This window comes from Castor canadensis, chromosome 13 (assembly GCF_047511655.1).
Source record: "Castor canadensis chromosome 13, mCasCan1.hap1v2, whole genome shotgun sequence".
NCBI lineage: Eukaryota > Metazoa > Chordata > Mammalia > Rodentia > Castoridae > Castor > Castor canadensis.
The window spans coordinates 37137355-37158354 of NC_133398.1; the positions used below are offsets into that span (position 1 = coordinate 37137355).

At 37.2% G+C, this 21000-nt stretch overlaps 1 protein-coding gene and 1 non-coding gene across 5 annotated transcripts in view; one reads left to right on the forward strand and one right to left on the reverse strand.

Annotated features, from left to right (window-relative positions):
- The window catches only part of LOC109688069 (E3 ubiquitin-protein ligase RNF38), a 120175-nt gene that overhangs the window by 42334 nt on the left and 56841 nt on the right, over nt 1-21000 (forward strand). For all 4 annotated transcript variants that reach the window (XM_074051454.1, XM_074051455.1, XM_074051458.1 and 1 more), the window contains exon 2: nt 3573-3643. In XM_074051454.1, the coding sequence (XP_073907555.1) occupies nt 3573-3643 (71 nt within the window). The remainder of the gene's footprint in view (nt 1-3572; nt 3644-21000) is intronic.
- Nucleotides 1758-1888, reverse strand: LOC141416002 (small nucleolar RNA SNORA51). The gene has a single exon (XR_012440940.1). It is a non-coding gene; the product is annotated as a small nucleolar RNA SNORA51 (small nucleolar RNA).

Sequence of the window (21000 nt, forward strand, 5' to 3'; positions counted from 1 at the left end):
ACAATGCCCCCCACCCCATATGTGATCTTTACCAGTACTGTTAACATATAGTCTGGTATGTTGCTAATTTCATTAAGAGTGATTTCTTACATTTCAGTTCTAAGTTAATGAAAATAAAGGTAACATTTTATTCTCATGTAAGTTCTTGGGCCCCAAGTTAAGAACTCATTTTCTAAAGTGAGAACTGTGGTGCTGGTCAGTGCAGACCACCAAAGGGGTCACCAAGAGGGAAAAAAGAAACCTTTGACCCTATGGAATCATACTAGTTTGGCCTCTTAGAACTAGCAGGAAACATTCCTTCTAGGGAGTTAAGAATTCAGGCATGGACTTCATAGTAGAATATACTGCCTTGGGTAGCAGAGTGCCAATGTAGGGTGAGCATGAATAAGAACTATAAATGTGGTGGTCAAAAAAAAAAAAAAACTTGTGGTAAATACTGTCATTTAATGTACATTTGGTTTGTTTTTCACTGGATCTTTTCAAAATCCCAAGAATTGCCTCCTGGTTGTAGTATGTTTCTTCTTTTGCGGTGTGTACCTTCCCTGAAAGTGATGTTAAGACCAGTATTTTGTTGTTTATGAGTTCAGTTTGAACTGTCTGTATTCTCGTTCTTTGTTTTATAGGGCAGGGATAGCTGGAGAGGGAATAAGAGGTTTGTTCATTCACCTGTAAGGATATTGCTGTTATTTTCCAGCAAAGGGCTCTTCCTGTAGGGGGACATGAATGAGTTCTTATACCCAGGACAAAAGACCAAAGAGAAACTGCCCATTTTAAAACTGGATTGTAATGTTCTTGTTGAATTTAAAATTTTTTTCAAATATTTTTAGATGTGAGTTCTTCATTAGATTTGCTTTTCGCAAATATTTTCTCTCAGTCTATGGCTTGTCTTTTCATTCTCTTTAACAGTCAGTGTCTTTCATAGAACAAGTTTTTAATTTTAGTGAAATCCATCTGATCAGTTTTTGTCTTTTATTAATTGTGCTTTTAATGCTGTGTCTAAAACTTACTATCAAATCCATGGTTATCTAATTTTCTCCTATGTTATCTTCTGGAAGTTTTTGTATTTTACATTTAGATCTGTGATCCATATTTAACTAGTTTTTGCCAAAAGTATAAGGTCAGTGTCTAGGCTCATCTTTTTCTTTATTTTGTATATACATATATTCTTTTTTAAATTGTCATTCTGGGGTGCATTGTGCCATTTATAAAAGTTCTTACAATATATCAAATATATAATACTTGAATTTACCCCTTCATCATTCTCCTTTATCTCCCCTCCCTCATTACTGGAATTGTTTCAACAGGTCTCATTTTTCCATTTACATACATATATACACAGTATTTATGCCATATTTACCCTTCTATACACTTTTCTCACATCCTCATCCTTCCCAGTGGTACCACCCCCCCACCCCCTGTTCTGCCCTCTTGTTCTCTGATTTTGTAAAAGAAAAAAAAACGACATTTTTGTTTGTTTAAGATAGCTATACAAGGAGTTCAATTTGTTTTTAGAGGCAGGGACTCACTATCTTGCTTAGGTTGGCTCCAAATTTTAGAGCTCAGCTGATCCTTCTACCTCAGAATCTGGAGTAGGTGGGACTATCGGCATGCACTACCACTCCTAATTTGCTTGCTTGTTTGTTTATTTTGAAGTTTTGAGACAAGATCTTGCTATATAGCCCAGGCTGTCCTGGAATTTACTATGTAGCCCAGGTTGGCCTCTCTAACTTTTTTTTTTTTTTTTTCTCTCTTCTACCCTATGTCTCCCGATCACAATACAGATCAGGCACAGGGCATAGGCTGAGGTGTATATGGAGTGGGTTTACTTTCCCTCCTCTTCCTAGACAGTCAGTGCAAGAACACAGCCTGTGGTAAGCACCAGGAGGCCCCGGCCTCTAACTCTTGATCCTCCTATCTTAGCCTCTTGATTGCTGTAATTACAGGCATGCATTATCATTCAGGGCCTTCACCTTGAGCCAATATTTTGTGATAAGGTTTTTCGAGATAGGGTCTCTATTTGCCTGGCTGATCTCTGCCTCCTAAGTAGTTAGGATTACAGGTGTGAGCCACCAGCACCCAGACAAGAAGATTTTTTTTACGTAGGTAAATAATCTAGTTTACCCTTCATTTTTCCAGCTGTGATGGAGGCCAAGGTTTCGGTAATGGTCCCCAATATCTCTCCTATAGTCATTAGGTGGTACTATATGAATTGTTTCCAGCTCAGTTTTGTCTTTCTGTAACTGTGTCTAATAGAAACAAGCCTGACATGATAGATTAAATACATAGATTTTATATAAGAATGAAAATGACATCTGATTTGGTACCCCTTTGGAAGTACCTGATAAATGCTTATGTTTATCAATTCTTGGGTTTTTTTTTTTTTTTAACCAATCTTACTTTAGTTATAGGAATATAATTTAATTTGAGTACACTTTTTCCTGACTCCCCCTTGAAATACATCTACTGTATAGTTTGTTTTGGTTTGTCATTCCACTATCCCAAAAGATTAAATGATAATTAGAATCAGTATCAGAAGGCTTTTTGGGTTTTTGCTTTTGTTTTTGTTTTTAAAACATGAGGTCTCACTGTGTTGTCCCACAAACTTGTGATCCTGCTACATCAGCCTCTGAGTGCTGAAATTACAGACTTAATGGTTCAAGTGATTCATACTTTTTAAGGTGCTCTTCTGACAGCCAAGATTCAAAGAGATGACTTCCATATTAGGTGAGCTCAGAGCTTAATTCCCACAGAGAAGACACCTCTTGTAAGAACTCTGTAAGCATTATTTCCAGGATCCTCTGAAAGGAAGAGAATTAGAGGGGTGATTCCCAATTACAAACCATAACTCTTAAGCAAGCTCAAAAAACATGACCTCCTACTAGATGTTTATTGTGCTTCTCACCCAGAACCAGTTTATCAGAGTAATTTCCTTCATTCCTTCCATTCCTTCCCCCTTTCCTGCCTTCCCTTTTCTTTTTTTTTCTTGCTGGTGCTGGGATTTTAACTCAGGGCCTCATACTTGCTAGGCAGGTGCTCTAGTACTTTCTTTGCTCTAGTTATTTTTCAGATAGGGTCTTGTGTTTTTTGCCTGGGCTGGCGTTGACCACTATCCTACTTGTACCTCCTGTGTAGCTGGGACCACAGACACTTGCTTCCCAATCTCTGCCTCCCAAGTAGCTGGGATTATATAATGTATGCTGAGAATTTATAGAATCAATTTTTGGTCAAGGTATGTGTAGCTTGAAAAGGAGTATATTTATTTTCTTCATTAATAGGAATTTGTTTTATTGAAGTCTGTGTTTATTTAGGTGGCCTTATTTGGTTAACCCTTAACTGAGTTAAGGGTTTGATTGACAGGGTTTTAGTTTCAGATATGCCATTTCATTGACTGCTGCTTTGTGTGATTCAGCCTCTGTTTTGTTTTCTTCTGTTAAAATGCATGAATAATAATCCCTCCCCTGCAAGTATTATTGAAGATTAGATGGGATAATGGATGTAAAAGCACTTTTAATTGGTAAAGCAGTTTAAATGTAAGGAATTACTACATCTTAACTTTTCCCTTTTTCTTGTAGGTAGTGTTGGTGCTTCTTTTCAGTGCCAGTCCATCCATCACGATCACATTTGTCATGATGACAGTGACAAGGTGAGGTCCATGTTGATGTCTACCATAGTGAAAATGCATGCCACCCTTATATTGTTGGACTCACTCTCATAACTGGAGCTAGAGCCAGTAGAGTGACTTGGTGGGCACAATGTACAGGTGCAGAGGGCTTTCTAGGTTTGTATGTCAAATTATTAGACTGCACCAGAAAAACCTCAGGTGGAGGTAGGCTGGACTCTTTAATTACCCTCCATTTCCCTCTCTGTGCTGCTGCTTCTCCTACACAGTCTGGATGTTTTTTTGTTTTGTTTTGTTTTTAAATATGAACTTGTTTCTGTAGTTATCTCAGCAGCTAGTATTTGTTTCTAATTGAAAATATCTTAAACATTCCAGTTTGGTTCCCCTTTTGTAGTTCATTGATTATATTATACTTTGCCTTTTCTTTTTCTTTTTTTTTTTTTTGGCTGTCTACAAAGCTCTAATTAAACCTTGGAAATTGAGAATGAAACCTGTCTGATTCATTGGTGGGTGGAGCTGCTTTAGGCCTGAGGGGTTTTTGTTTGTTTGTTTTGCTGTATTGGAGTTTGAACTCAGGGCCTACACCTTGAGCCACTTCAACCAACCCTCTTTTCTGAAGGGTTTTTTCAAGATAGGGTCTCACGAAGTATTTGCCCAGGTTGGCTTTGAACTGCCATCCTCCTGAGCTCTGTTTCCTGAGTAGCTAGGATTACAGGTGTGAGCCACAAGTACCTGGCTCTGAGTTTCATTTTATTTTAAAATCATGCCAAAACTGTTGGTGGTTTTGTTCCACTGTATTCATTTTTGCTTCTGTTCTTTTTATCTCTAAAGAAATCTGGTCTTTGGGACTTTCCAGTACTTGCCAGCAACTTGATGGCCCAGCCTTTGTGGTAGATATTTCTGTGGATTGGATGTTTGGAACATCTGGCTGCTGATGTACATGGGCTTAGTTAGTGTTTTCCAGTATTAGTTTCCAGAGGCTTTTCTCCTGTTTCCTGAATCTTTTATGCAGGGCCTTTTATGCCTTGGTAATTTCCAGTGCAGACCAATCCAAGCAATCTTATTCTCCCTTGTTTTGTTCAAGAACCTCCTCCCTTATCCTGCTGGAGCTACATCAAGAAGTTGGTTGATCATTGGGATTTCCTAAATGCCTGTCTTTGTTCAGTCCGTTGGTCTCACTGTCTTTGTGAACTTTGCTCAAACTGATTTCACTCTGTTTACAGAGAGTGTTATGCTCATAGCATTTGAGTCTTTTATTATTACAGTAATTCAGAGGCATTTCATTTTTAGCTTTCTTCAGAGGCAAGCCACTGAAAGAGACTTATAGAATATATAGCTGCCTCCAGAAAAAATTTACTATACTACAGTTTAGAAGTGAGCTTTTGAAAATGAGAATGATGATAGAGGGAAAGCAAAATCACTTTAAGTTGTGATACTACAAATAATTGTACTTCATAATCATGAAGATGTTTTGAGTTATATTTTCATTTCTTGTTTATTTATTTATTTTGGTGGGACTGGAATTTGAACTCAGGGCTGCAAGCTTGCAAAGAAGGTGCTGTACAGCTTGAGCCACGCCTCCAATCCATTTTGCTCTGCTTATTTTGGAGATGGGGTCTCGAGAGCTATCTGCCTGGACTGCCCTTGAATAGAGATCCTTCCGATCTCAGCCTCTCAAGTAGTTAGGATTACAGGTGTGAGCCACTGGTGCCTGGTTTGGGTTACATTTTCTGTCTTATGCTTCTGTCTGTTCACTCAGGGTGTGGAGGCCAAACTAAGCTTTATGCCATCTCCAGATTTTAGAGTCTGGGGATGAGATTTCTGTCCACCTCTGCCAAATACTTCCCATCTCCCTCAAAATGGTTCTTCTAATTTCTCAGTCTTTATATATGACTGATTTTGTGCTTTTGGGAGGTGAGATTTTTTTTTCCCCCCCAGAAATACATTGGTGGAGGAGTTTAAAGAATTACTTGATCAGCGTACCAGAAACAAACAAGCAAACAAACAAACACTAGAGACTGCTCCCTTCTCTCCTGCTTGCTATGTATACACTTATAATTGTTTCCCAGAGTGAAACAGAGAGGATGGGATAAGAGTCTTCAACTCTGTACCTACAATTTATTCTGCTGTTTCCATCGGGAAATATTTATTGATTGGTAGCTATGTATAAGCATTTAAGGAATGCATCACGATACAAAATGGATAAAAGGGTTGGAGGTGTGGTTCACATGTTGGAGTACTTGCCTAAAAATTACTTGTGTTAGGGGAAAAAAAAAAAGTTAACCATCTCTGCTTTTCCATGATTGTGTAGTCCAGCTTGGGGAGGCAGACTATAAAAATAAACATAATAAGTCAATTGTATAGTATGTTACAATAAGTGAAATATATAAAATAAAAGGTAGAGCATGATAAGTAGGAGGATGATCACCAAGAGATGGATGATACAGATTGCAGCTTTAATTTGTTTTGTTTTGAGAAAGAGTCTTTGTCTATGGCCATACCACCCTGAACGCGCCCGATTTTGCCTGATCTCGGAAGCTAAGCAGGGTCGAGAAAGAGTCTTACTAGCTTAGGCTGGCCTCAAAATTTTTTTTGTGGTACCGGGGTTTGAAATCAGGGCCTCGCGCTAGGTAGACAGGCCCTTTTTTTGTGTCGGATGTTTTCAAGATAGTGTCTCTTGAACTATTTGCTGGGCTGGCTTCAAACTGTGATCCTCTTGATTTCTGCCTCCTGAGTTGCTAGGATTACAGGTGTGAGCAACTGGCACCTGGTTATTCTCAAACTGTTGATCCTCCTGCCTCCGCCTCTCAGGTACTGAGATTATATCCCTGTACCACCATACATGACTGTTATTTTATTTTAATTAATTTAGACCATGTCTCACTATGTTGCTTAGGCTGGCCTCAAACTTATTATTCTTTGGGACTTCAAGCACACACCACCTTGCCCAGCTAAGATTGCAGCTTTAAAATAGGATTAGCAGGCATTCTGGTGGGAAGAATGGTGTATAGCATGCTTAAAAATCAGATCTCCATTTACAGTCATTCACAATATGTTTATATTCATTCACAGAGCTGTACTACACAATTCACAGGTAGCAAACATTTTTTCATTTGTTATATATTTGAGACCTCCTATATACCAAGCACTGTTCCAGGTACTGGGGACCGTGCATTGAACAAAACAGACAGAGGTCTTTGCTTTAATGGAGCATACTTTCTGCAAGGAAAGAGGTGAGACCATAAATAATTTAAAGCTATTATTAATTGGTTACCAGTATTAGGAAGAACAGTAAAGCAGACAAGGAGTATTGAGAAAAGGTTGCCTTCTAAAACAGGGTAGTTGCAACACCATTTTAAGTAAGCACTGCCTTATTCCCATTTTGTAAGTGAGGAATCTGAGACACAGATTAAATAGTTTGCTTAAAATCACATAGTTAATAAGTAGTACAACTGGGATTCAAACCCAGGCTGGCTAGTTTGTGTCTGTACAGTACTATTTGAAGAGAGCCATCCCTGTTTTAGTTCACCCAGTTTCTGTGCCATGTTCAGGCAAACACCTGTCTATAAGCGGTGGAGAACCTGGAGAGTCACAGTGAAATGAAGTCAGTAGGTGGACAATTTTTTCATTTTTTTCTTACCCAGATGCTTTTGGTCTTGATTCTGATTCATAACTATTTGCTATTCCAGGCTCTTTTTCCTTGACACCTCTGCCCCACTTCATGTCAGAACTCTCTGCTTCTTTATAAGAAGAAACTTCACATTATATATTGCTATACTGTACTGTTCAAATGTGATAGTCATATAGAAGTACTTTTAAAATGTAAAGTATAATATAAAAACTGCGATTGTGATAATATCTTTATGTTTCACCTAGAAATTGAAATTAACCTAACTAATGTCAGTTGGGGAATAGACATTTTCACTGTGAGAACAAGCTTGATATAGAGAATAGATCTGACCTAAGAATGAGATTAAATATTTAAACAATTTGAAAAAGAAGAGACTATGTCCTCGATGAGGTGATTTAATTTGTAGTCTCAGTTATACACCCTTCCAGAGTACTCTATACTCTAGTACACTGTCAGTAAGGCTGGCCATTTGAGAGGGAAATGGGATGATTCTTTTTAAACTGCTTGTATTCAAGCAGAAGTCTTTTTGAAACAAAATTTCTGGTAGGCTTGGTCCATTTGTTTTGGGAGGAAGGTACCAATGCAGCTTGTGTACAAGTGATCTCTGCAGACTGCCTTCAGGGAAGGTGGGGAGTTTACTACTGGCTGTTCTTCCATGACTACACACTTCCATGACCAGATACTTTATCTTGATCTTTCAGCTTTGTTTTTTAGCTTTAAAAAATTGCATATTGATTGTAAAAAGAAATGCAGCACTCCAGCTTCTCTCCCCAGAAGAACTTCAGTGTTAACAGGTTTTTTAAAGTTATATTTCTGTAGAATACTTTTCATCATTGCAAACAATATTTTTGTGAACAGGATTGCATATATACAAAACACATGTTCTTAGGAAACATAAATATGCAAACACATTTGACTTTAAATTTTCAGAGGTTTTTTGGGAGTACTGGAGTTTGAACTCAGGGCTTCACACTTGTTAGGTAGGTGCCCTTACCACTTGAGTCCCTCTGCCAGCCCTAGAACCCTCCTTTTTTTTTTTTTTTTAATTGTGCTAGGGATACATTGTAGCATTTACAAAAGTTCTTAAAATATATCAAATAACTTTTAATTCACCCCTCCATCATTCTCCTTTATCTCTCCTCCCCCCATTCCTTGAATAGTTTCAGCAGGTCTCATTTTTCCATTTACATACATGTGTACACAGTATTTGTACCGTATTCACTCTCCTACACCCTTTCCCCACATCCTGCCCCCTCCCACTGGTACCAGCTTCTCAGACAGGAATTGCTCTGCCCTCCTGTTCTCCAATTTTGTAAAAGAAAAATATGACATTTTTGTTTAAGATAGCTATGCAGGAAGTTGCCTTGTGACATTTTTCATGTATATATGTATTATAACCCATATTGCAGAACCCTTTTTAATAGGCTTTCAAGGTAGTTAGAATGAATAGGTTGGTATATGAGAAACCTATTTGTTATCTTTGCATTAGATGGTGCCTAAGGTCATTCTAGGTCTGCTTCTTTATGATTCTAAAATGAACAGATAATTAATTTTGATAATAATTAGACTGTGAGGCTTCTAACAACCCGAAAGAATACTGGTGAAGAAACAACTTAAACACACAGAAAATTGTTTTGTAGATAGCTTCTTAGGGATATGTGTATGAAACGTGATTATGCCTTGTTAGAGAAAGTTGCACTAGCTTAAAATAGGAAGTAGATTTAAAAATTGCCAGCAGTGTTTCGCTGGCACACTTTAAAAGTGGTAGGACAAGGTCCAGGCACATTCAGGGTGGCATGGCTGTGGCCAAAGTGCAGTAAGAGTGGGGCAGATCCATTTTTTAGAAAAATAGTTCAAGTGTTAAAAAATAAAAGTTCACTACAGATTGAGTATCCTTTATCTGAAATGATTAGGACTAAAAATGTTTCAGATTTTAGAGGTTTTCAGATTTTTGGTGTATTTGCATGGATTTACTTGCTGAGTGTACCTAATCTAAAATCTGAAATGCCCTGAAGTTGTTGGGCATGTCAAAAAGTTTCCGATTTTAAAACATTTCAGATTTTTTGTTTAGGGAATCTGTAGAATATAAATAAAAGTTATAATTTAAATTAAAAGAGGAAATAGGAGAGGAACAGAAAACTTTGATCTATTAATAAAAAAACTCATTAAAGGTTTTAGTAGCCTTTAGAAAATGGGTAAGGATAAACAAGATAATGAGATAAACTAGTTAATTGGTTATAAAAGATGTGAAAGTCAAATTTGTCTATTAATTGTTAGACTGAGTTAAAAAGTGTTTATTCTTTTTCTTTTTTGTTTTTATAGTAGTGAGATTTAAAATAAGGGCCTCACACTTGCTAGGCAGGTGCTTTACCACTTGAGCCCCAGCCCTAGCATTTTTTTTTTTTTTTTTGCTCTTGTTATTTTTCATGTTAGGGTCTTTCATTTTTGCCTGGGGTAGGCCTCATGCTGTCTCCTTTGTAGCTGGGATCATAGGCGTGTTCTAGCACATCCAGCTTATTTGTGTCTTGCTAACTTTTTGCCCAGGCTGGCCTTGAACTGCAGTACTCCTGATCTTTGCCCCTGAGTAGCTAGAATTTTAGGCATGAGCTACCTCATCCAGTCTTACAAAGCAAAATTTAAGCCATATGCTTTATATAAAAGATTGGCTTAACACAAAAAGACACAGAAAAGTGAAAATAGGGCTGGGTGTGGTAGTGCATGACTATAATCCAAGCATTCAGGAGGAAAAGGGAAATGGATTGATAGTTCCAGGCCAGCCTGAGTTACATAACAAGACCCCCAAAATACAAACAACAACAACAAAATAAAGGGTAATACCAAACATATATAAACAGAAAGAAAGCAGAAGTGACATTTTTAATAGAATTTAAAGCATAAGTTATTAATCTGCATAGTAAGATATAAAAAAAAGAACCAAAATATCTTTGATATTATGAAATAATATTTTTTTTCTTTGTTCATGGTTACTGGCTTATAACTAACTCCCCAAGGCAAGTCATAGAAACTGTAATTTTGCTCCTGTTTTGGAGCTGCACATAAAAGAATTTCTTGACCAGGTTTGTCTGATTGGAGATAAGACCCCCCATTTCAGAAGGGGGCCTGTCTTATACCCATGAGGAGAGAATGTTAAAGAATCTGAACAGACAGACATTGCTGGATTTCTCTACTCAGTCTATTAATATTAGATCTGCTTCATTCACACCCATACATTCACAGAAACCCAAAGGGACAGAGTTCAGAGAACTTCCAGTTAGCTGAGCACATGGAGGTTCCCTTTTTGGTGTGCCCAGAGAAGGTATAGAAGTTCCACACCCTTCCTTCATACCTTACCCTATCCATCTCTTCATGTGTATCCCTTATAATGACTGGATACGTGTGTTTCTTTGAGTTCTGTGAACTGCTGTAGCAGATTAATCAAAACTGATGAGGAGGTTATGGGAACTCCAGTTAATGGATGGTTGTTTAGGATAGATAACTAACTAGGTCTTGTGATTGGCATCTAAAGTGGAAGAGGTGTCAGTGTTTGGGATTGAGCCATAAGCCCATGGGATTTGAAGTTAACTCCAGGTAGATAGTGTCAGAATTGAATTAAAGGACAACTAGCTTCGGCATTGCTTACATGGTGGTGGGGAAAAAAAATCCCCACCTTTCAAGAAGTCTTCTATGTTCATTATTATGGTGTGAGAGCAGAGAAAAAATGTTTTGTTTTTTTACTCACCCCCCCCCCTAATATTTAAGCCACAAATCATTAGAATTAAAGGAAGAAATTGACATAATCACAACTGTAGAGGTACTCAAATGCTGTAAAAGAAGGAATACCTTACTTTTTCTTCTTTCCCCTCCCCTAATTATGTTATGAATAACATAATTAGCAAGTTGATTTGTTAGACTTATAAATGTCAGAAAACATGCTTTAAGTTTTAAAATAATGGTTTTACTGAGATATAGTTCATATATCATAAAATTCATCCCTTTAAAGTATATACATATTTCAGTATTTTCAAACAATTGTACAGCTGTCTCCACCATCCAACTTTAGAACAATTTTATCACCCCTCTCCCCCCAAAAAAACCACTCCATACTCAGTAGAAGCCACTTCACATTATTAATTTCTTCAGCTCCTGACAACTACTGATCTATCTGTACATAGATTTGCCTGTTCTGCGCATTTCATATAAATGGAATTGTATAATGTGTATAGTTTTTTGTCTGGCTTTTCTCACTTAGTATGATCATTTTAAGGTTCATATTGTAGCATGAATCAGTACTTCATTTAATGGGTAAATAACACTCACTTGTAGAGCTATAACACATTTTGTTTAACTGCTCACCAGTTGATGGACATGGGTTGTTTCCATTTTATGGTTATTATGAATAATGCTACTATGAACATTTGCATATAAATGTGTTTTTGTTTACTTGATCAGTAATAGATTCTTGTTTGATATTTCGAGGGACTGACATTTTCCAAAAGGACCACACCATTTTATATTCTCACCGGCAATGTATGGGTGTTCCTATTTTTCTACATTTTTACCAGGGTATTTAGATGATGTGTTTCAGGTTACAGACATTCTAGTGAATATGAAGTGACATTTCATTGTAGGTTTTTTTGTTTGTGGCCCTGGGCCCTACACCTTGAGCCACTCCACCAGCCCTTTTCTTTGAAGGGTTTTTTTGAGATAGGGTCTTGTGAACTGTTTGCCTGGGCTGACTTTGAACTGCGATCTTCCTGATACTTGCCTCCTGAGTAGCTAGGATTGTAGGCATGAGCCACCCACACCTGCTTCCATTACTTTGTCTGCTATTCCATTGCCATCCACAGTTGCCCAAGGTTTATGTAGTTTTTGTTTTAATTGAATTTCTGAAGCGATTAATATTTGAGTGTCTTTTTATATGGTTATTGGCCATTCCTAAATCTTCTTTGGTAAAATGACCTGATTTTGTTTTTTTGAGACAGGGTATCACTATGTAATCCAGGCTACCCTCTTGAGTGCTGAGGATGTAAGTATGTGTGACTGTGCCTAGCTTAACCTAATTTTTATATGTGGCCTTTTAAATTTTTTTGGTAGTACTAGGGTTTGAACTCAGGGTTTCTTTTTTCTTTTATTATTCATATGTGCATACAAGGCTTGGGTCATTTCTCCCCCCTGCCCCCACCCCCTCCCTTACCACCCACTCCGCCCCCTCCCTCTCCCCCCCACCCCCTCAATACCCAACAGAAACTATTTTGCCCTTATTTCTAATTTTGTTATAGAGAGAGTATAAGCAATAATAGGAAGGAACAAGGGTTTTTGCTGGTTGAGATAAGGATAGCTATACAGGGAGTTGACTCACATTGATTTCCTGTGCGTGTGTGTTACCTTCTAGGTTAATTCTTTTTGATCTAACCTTTTCTCTAGTTCCTATTCCCCTTTTCCTATTGCCCTCAGTTGTTTTTAAGGTATCTGCTTTAGTTTCTCTGCGTTAAGGGCAACAAATGCTAGCTAATTTTTTAGGTGTCTTACCTATCCTCACCCCTCCCTTGTGTGCTCTCGCTTTTATCATGTGCTCATAGTCCAATCCCCTTGTTGTGTTTGCCCTTGATCTAATGTCCACATATGAGGGAGAACATACGATTTTTGGTCTTTTGGGCCAGGCTAACCTCACTCAGAATGATGTTCTCCAATTCCATCCATTTACCAGCGAATGATAACATTTCATTCTTCTTCATGGCTGCATAAAATTCCATTGTGTATAGATACCACATTTTCTTAATCCATTCATCAGTGCTGGGGCATCTTGGCTGTTTCCATAACTTGGCTATTGTGAATAGTGCCGCAATCAACATGGGTGTTCAGGTGCCTCTGGAGTAACCTGTGTCACAGTCTTTTGGGTATATCCCCAAGAGTGGTATTGCTGGATCAAATGGTAGATTGATGTCTAGCTTTTTAAGTAGCCTCCAAATTTTTTTCCAGAGTGGTTGTACTAGTCTACATTCCCACCAACAGTGTAAGAGGGTTCCTTTTTCCCCTGCATCCTCGCCAACACCTGTTGTTGGTGGTGTTGCTGATGATGGCTATTCTAACAGGGGTGAGGTGGACTCTTAGCGTGGTTTTAATTTGCATTTCCTTTATTGCTAGAGATCATGAGCATTTTTTCATGTGTTTTTTGGCCATTTGAATTTCTTCTTTTGAGAAAGTTCTGTTTAGTTCACTTGCCCATTTCTTTATTGGTTCATTAGTTTTGGGAGAATTTAGTTTTTTAAGTTCCCTATATATTCTGGTTATCAGTCCTTTGTCTGATGTATAGTTGGCAAATATTTTCTCCCACTCTGTGGGTGTTCTCTTCAGTTTAGAGTCCATTTCTTTTGATGAACAGAAGCTTTTTAGCTTTATGAGGTCCCATTTATCTATGCTATCTCTTAGTTGCTGTGCTGCTAAGAAAGTTCTTACCTATACCTACTAACTCCTGTTGATTTCCTGTATCAACTCCAGAGTATTTCCTACTCTTTCCTGTATCAACTTTAGAGTTTGAGGTCTGATATTAAGATCCTTGATCCATTTTGGAACTCAGGGTTTCTTTCTTGCTAGGCAAGTGCTCTACCAATTGAGCCATGCCTCTGGCCCTATTTGAGGTCTTTGAATATGGATTTCACTGCATATTATATGAAAATCAGTTAAAGGCTTCTTTTGTCAAATCTTCCTGTGCCCCCAGAAAGAGACTGTGTCATAAATAATCTCACCATCTTTCAATAATAGATAACAATTCTGTTTTTCTTTTTTTTTTGGGGGGGGGTGGTACTGGAGTTTGAAATCTGGACCTTGTGCTTGCCAGACAGGCATGCTACCACTTAAGCCATGCCCCCAGTCTTTTTTTGATTTTTAAAATTAGTATATATCAATTGTACAAAGGGGTTTCATTGTGATATTTCCATACATGCATATAATGTACTTTGATAAAACTCACCCCCTCTGTTACTCTTATCTTCCCTTCCCCCACTTTTAAAACAATTTTAACAGTTTCATTAAATTCTTATATATATTTATATTCTATTTTCATGTTAAGTACTTTGATCATATTCAGTCTTCTTCATCCTCTCCTTTCACCCTGCTCCTACACCAAAGAGTCCTCACATTTTTACACTTGTGTCATTCTTTTTTTTTTTTTTTTTGGTAAGGTCTAGATTCTACATATGAGCGAGAGCATTCTATATTTGTCTTTCTCACTCTGGCTTATGTCATTTAATATGATTTCCAGTTCCATCCACTTTCCTGCAAATGACACAATTTCATTCTTTTAAATGATTGGATAACACTCCATTGTGTGTACACACACACACACCCCCCACATTTTCTTTATCCATTCAGTCTTTGTCCATCAGTTGGTGGACACCTAGCTGATTCCATAGTTGCCAATATTATGAATAATGCTGGTATAAACGCGGGTGTACTCAGACTTACATCCCTTCATATATATATATTCCCAGGAGTGGTATAGCAGGCTCTTATGGTAAGTTTTATTTTTAGCTTTTTGAGGAGCCCCTATACTGATTTCCATAGTGGCTGCACTAAGTTATGTTCCTATCAACAGTGGATAAGAGTTCCTTTTCCCTCCTGCATCCCTGCCAACATTTGTTATTGTTTGTTTGCTTGATGATAGCCATTCTGACTGGGTTGAGATGGAATTTCAGTGTAGTTTAATTTGGATTTTCTTTTTTTAAATTTTTTCAGTACTGGGGTTTTATTTTATATTTTGTGGTACTGAGGTTTGAACTGAGGGTGCACACCTTGAGCCTCCACCAGCCCTTTTTTGTGATGTTTTTTTTGAGATAGGGTCTCGAGAACTATTTGCCTGGGCTGGTTTCGAACCATGATCCTCCTCATCTCTGCCTCCTGAGTAGCTAGAATTATAGGTGTGAGCCACCTGTGCCTAGCTGATTTGCATTTTCTTTATGGCTAAGGATGCTGAACATTTCTTCATGTATTTATTGGTCATTTGTACTTCTCCGATGAATAGCTAGCAAAGATTTTTCTCCCGGTTTGTCTCTAGATTCTGGAAATTGTCTCCTTGGCTGTGCGGAAGCTTTCTGATTTTATGCAATCCCATTTGTCAGTTTTTGCTTTTATTTCCTGAGCATTTGGCATCCCATACAGAAAGGCGTTACCTGTGCCTATACCTGCAAGTGTTTTCCCATAGTAGTTTCAGAGTTTCAGGCCTTACATTTAGATCTTAGATCTATTTTGAGTTAATTTTTGTTCAGGGTGAAAAATAGTACATGACCGTTCTTTACATTTTTTTTCTCTCAGTATTTGTCTGCATTCTCAGCATGGTTGGAATCAGGAGGAACGGTACTGGTTTTCTAATACTGTATAATGAATTACCCTAAAACTCAATGTCACAAAGCAACACTACTTTTAGTATTGCTGACAGTTGGTTACTCTAGATTAAGTATTGGGAAATGCCTTTAAAAAAATGACTTAGGCTATGATGCTTAGGCTAAGTGAACACAGAGTTTCCTGTGCTCAGCTGGGAGACTCTTGGCTTGGAGTCTGTCATATAGTTGAAGTCAAATGGTGGCTGAGACTGGAGTTACTTTGAAGGCTTCCTTACTCACATGTCTGAATGCGACTGTCAGTGGGACTCAACTGGAGTTCTCAGACTCTGTACCTATGTGTAACCCAGGCTTTGTCACAGCTTGTTTCCAAGAGTGGGTTTCCCAAGGAGACAAACTAGGCCTTTTATGACCTACCTTCAGAGGTCACAAAACATCACTTCTAACCAGTCACAAGCCTGCCCAAATTCAGGGGACAGAACTCTTATTTGATCACTGAGGAGCAATTTTAACATAATGTCATAAGAAGAAAATATAGGATGTGAGAAGTTGCTATATCCATCTTGTAAAGTATAATTGGCACACTAAATATGCATGAAACTTCAGTTGATTTATTTAATCTCTCTTTAATTGTGATGCTATAGATCATTTTAAAGAAACTATAATGCATGTATTCCTTCGTTAAATATTTACTGTGTGTCAGGTACTATCAAATCACCAGGATAGAGTGAGGAAAAGATTGACAAGAAGGGTCCTTGTTCTTGAGGTGCTTATTTTTTGTAGAAGGGGCAGAAAATAAACTGAACATATAAACCAATAAGCAATTGGATACTAGTAATTAGGCAGTTGGTTACTGTAGTGTTGGGGAAGGCCTATAAGAAGGTAATACTTGGGCTGTGACGCTTAGACTAAGATCTGAATGATAAGAAGGAAGAAGTTAAGTAAAAATCAGGGCCAGCCTTCCAGGAAAGGATACAGCTATGACAGAAGCCCTAAAACTAAAAAGATTAGGGAAGAAAAAGAAGGCTGATGTATGCAAATCAGGTGGGTGAAAGTAGGAGTGACATGAGTCAGATCATATAGATCTTTGTGAACCAGGAAAGAACTTTAGATATCTTTCTGCTTATTATGGGAAGCCACTGGAGGGTTTTTAGCAAAGGAATAGCATATATTCTTTAAAGATCTCTTTAGTTTCCCTGGTGAGATTTTTTTTTAAATTATGGTAAAATACACATAATATAAAATTTGCCATCTTACGCATTTTTAAGTGTGCATTTCATAGTATTAAGGACAGTAACATTGTACAGTCTTGAGCTCTCAAGAGCTGAAACTGTATTCATTGAACAACTGGCCCTGACCACCACTATTTTACTTTCTGTTTTTGTGTATTTGATTATCCTGCATAAATATACAAGTAGAAGCAATGATTGTCGTTTTGTGAGTAGCTTATTTCACTTACCCAAGTTTCATCCATGTTGTAGCATAAATTAGAAGTTTTTGCTTCTTAAGGTTGAATGATATTCCATTACTTAATATACCACATTTTGTTTATCCTGTCACTTATACATAGATGGACACTTGGGTTGTCTCCACTTTTTGGGTTGAATTCAGAGCCTCGTGTTTGGTAGGCAGGTGTTCTATCACTTGAACCACACCCCAGACCTGTTTCCACTTACAGACTATTGCGAATAACGCTGCTATGAACATGGGTGTGCAAATATCTTTTCATGACCTTGCTTTCAATTTTTTGGGGTCTGTACCCAAAAGTGGAATTATTGGATCAACTGGTAATTCTATTTTTAATTTTTTGAGAAATTGCCCTACTTTTTACCACAGTGACTGTACCATTCTACATTTCCAGTAGCACACAAAGACGTCAGTTTCTCTACATCCTCATTAACACTTGTTATTTTCTTTCTTTTCTTTGCTTTTGTTTTTGTTGGGACCATCCTAAAGAGTATGAGGTGATATCTCATTGTGGGTTTGGTTTTCATTTCCCTAATGATTAGTGATGGTGAGTATCTTTTCATTTGCCTCTTTGCCATTTGTTATGTGCATCTTCTTTGGAGATGTGTCTATTCAAATCCTTTTTTTGTTGTTTTTTAGTTGTAGAAGGCCTTTTAGGGTATTTTGAACATTAACCCCTTATTAGACATGATTTGTATATATCTTCACCCATTCTGTAGATTGCCTTTTCATTTTGTTGATTGATTGTGTACTTTGCACAGAAGTATTTTAGTGTAACTCAATTTACTTTTGTTGCCTTTGTGTTTTCACCTGTTTTTTCCCTAAAAGTTGTATAGTTGTTCAGTTTAGGTATTTGAGTTAATTTTTATGTGTGGTACAAAGTAAGGATCCAACTTCAGTTTTCCCAGTTGTTAAAAAGATTGTCCTTTCTTCTTAGCATGTTATTAGCACCCTTGTGGAAAATCACTTGACCATATACCTGAGGGTTCATTTCTGATCTCTTTAGTCTGTTCTATTGATCTTATCTGTCTTTAAACCTATACTAGACTATTTTGATTACTATATCTTTGCAATGAATATTAGTACATGATTTCTTGAACCTATATTGTGTAGTCAAATTACTGAGTTCAAGGATATGGACATTTTTTAGTCTTTGTCATTTATATACTTTTCACATATTCATATGTGTCCATTTTTTCCTCCTACCTTCATTATGTGAGCCTGCTTGTCTCACTCCCTTTGCTAGCACTGAATATTGTCTTTATTGTCATTTTGTAAATGTGATTGATAAGAAATGGTGTCTAATTGTTTTAATGTTTATTTCTTTGATAACTACTGAGGTTTTATAGCTTTTCATATGTTCATTTATTAATCACTTATATTGTTTTTGTTGTTTTTTTGAATTGCATCTTTTTGCTTGTTTTCTTCTTCTCTGGGAATATTCCACATGTCCCATCATTTTGTGTGGGAACATTAATCATCTTGCCTTTAAATTTTTCATGAGTTTTTTTCCCAAAGAAATTTCTCATTTAAAGAAATTTAAAATTCTTTGAGGGAGGAAATCTAACTGGTATATTACTTTGAAAAGTGTTTCATTGCTTTTATGTTTAGGAAATCTGTCTCTATTCAGATATTTACCTGGATTTTCTTTATATTTTAAAATTTTTACATCATCCTTTCTAGTCTGCCTGGAATTTATTTGGTACATGGTATTATGTGACTGAGGGTGTTTTTACATAGATCCTCACCTTTATTGTGAGGTAATTAGAAATATGATTATTGATAGACATCTTGAGATTATTGTTGACATTCTTTTGATGGCTTTTAAAATACAATTTATTGCCTACTAAATTTATTTTGTCATAATAGGAACAAGCAAGTCAGGAGAGTTAGGCTTCTTGTGGGAGCTTAAATTTTATATTTACTTAAAATTTTATATGTACTAACTTTAAGTGTTTTTATTTAATGTTATGATTTCTATTTTGTGGTGCAGATTAGAATTCTGCTCAGGCAACACATTTTTTTCTTTCCTGAGATGATGTCTAGAAAGACCTGTGATTGTGGCATAGGCAAAGGCTACAGGGTTTATGGAGGGAGATGTCCCATGTATCACACATGTCTTTGCAAAACCACTCAGGTTTAGCAGAGTCCTAAAAATGTGTCATCAATGAAGGCTACTGTGAGGCATTAGCAGTTTCAGTGAGCTGATCATATTTCATAAATTGTAAGATAAATTCATAAGATGTTACAATTCTATAGCAGTGTGTCTCATCTGGAGCAAGTTACTGATTATGTAGGTACATAAGGTACACTAGGATTCCCTAGAGAAAGTATTCCTCATCAAATGTAATGCATGTGACAAGGCATTCATGCGGTCTGGTCCTCTAAGAGAACCATCTAATGTTTCTTTCATCTCAAACATTTAAAGACACTCTCCCATTCCCATGTATTCCTTTTCAGTGACTACTTTTCATTTTCTTCCCCAAAATGAAGGAGCTAATTGTCTGTGCTTCCGTGTTTCTTAATGGTTAAATCATCTTTTATTTTCTTGAAGTGCATACATAAGTAAATATATTTATCTACATAAGTAGATATATTTACATAAAGTAAATATATCTCAATCCCTGTTTTACTGGATTTCAGATTACATTCTCCTCCTTTAATGCCCAGTTCTTAATGATTTAAGCCTTTGCTCTTCTTGTCTGTAGCTGACTGGTTTTGTCTGGCTTTCCTTCCCAGATACTTCTGGCACTTCTTAGGTATGTGTCCTGAGGCTTGCCTTTCCAGCCAGTCCTTTGACCCAGGGCCTTTCATAAGCTGTTGCTTGAGTCCTTTTGGCTCAAGTCTGGTCCTGTTCCTAGGTTATTGCATTTAATAAACCATAGTAAAGCCTTGGAAATTTGATAGGTGGGCATTATAACGAACAAATTTATAAGCTTGGATATGAAATATGGCTGCTCTCAGAGTATATTGGCCTAAGTTCAGCTTCAGGGCTTCTTTTTCCCTGTGGTCTGGCCTGCTGCTGTCCCTATGCTTACCCATTCTTTTTGAAGGGAGTTCCCTTAAATAAACATTGCTGTTTCCCACTGCAGATTTGACTAAACTACTTTCATTTACTCTTGGTTAGAGTAAAAACTGGTGTAGCCTTTTCAGAGACAACTTAGAATATATCTAGAAAAAAAATTTTAAGCACATAATATACCCTTTGAACCACCAATTCTGCTAGAAATTTACTTTCATGGATACATTTTCAATGCATGCCAAACTATGCGTATATACAAGAACATTCCTATCTTTGTAATACCAGAACTCTGAAAACAACCTAAATGTAAGACAGGATTTTAAAAAGAGATGGTTCCTACCTAACAATGAAATGATAGACTTTGTTGAAAAGAAAAATCTAGATTTGTGTGTGCTTAACTTTTTTCTTGCCTCTGGCTGTCAAAATATGATAATCCCTGAGGTCAAGCTGCTGAAGTAATATTGCAGTAAGAATTGTTACAACTATGACTGCTCCCAAGGATGCTTTTTTGGTCCCCAGAACAGAATGAGGAAGAGCCCTGCTTTAAAAGGTATATGTAAAGGCAGGCCACACAGAGGAGGCCTTAACTGCCTCAGGGCAGCTCCTGCCCATACACTGTGCTCTAGAGATTGAATATACTAGAGTATGCAGTACATACTTTATTTTCACCCTTTGCTCTTTACTTCTGGTTTGATGTGGGTTTTATCTTCACCCTTGGTTTTATGTTTCTGACTCTGCTTATTTTAGGCACTCAGGTTTATTCATTCTTACCTCTTGAACTACTTGGCAGAAGGCTTTTCACCCTGAATTTATTTTCACCCCTTCACACCTTCACTGCCATAGGAGTTTTCCCTGTATCACCTCAGTTGCCCTAATGCTATCACTGTAATCTCATGTGCACTGTAGGAACAGCCGTCTGACCACC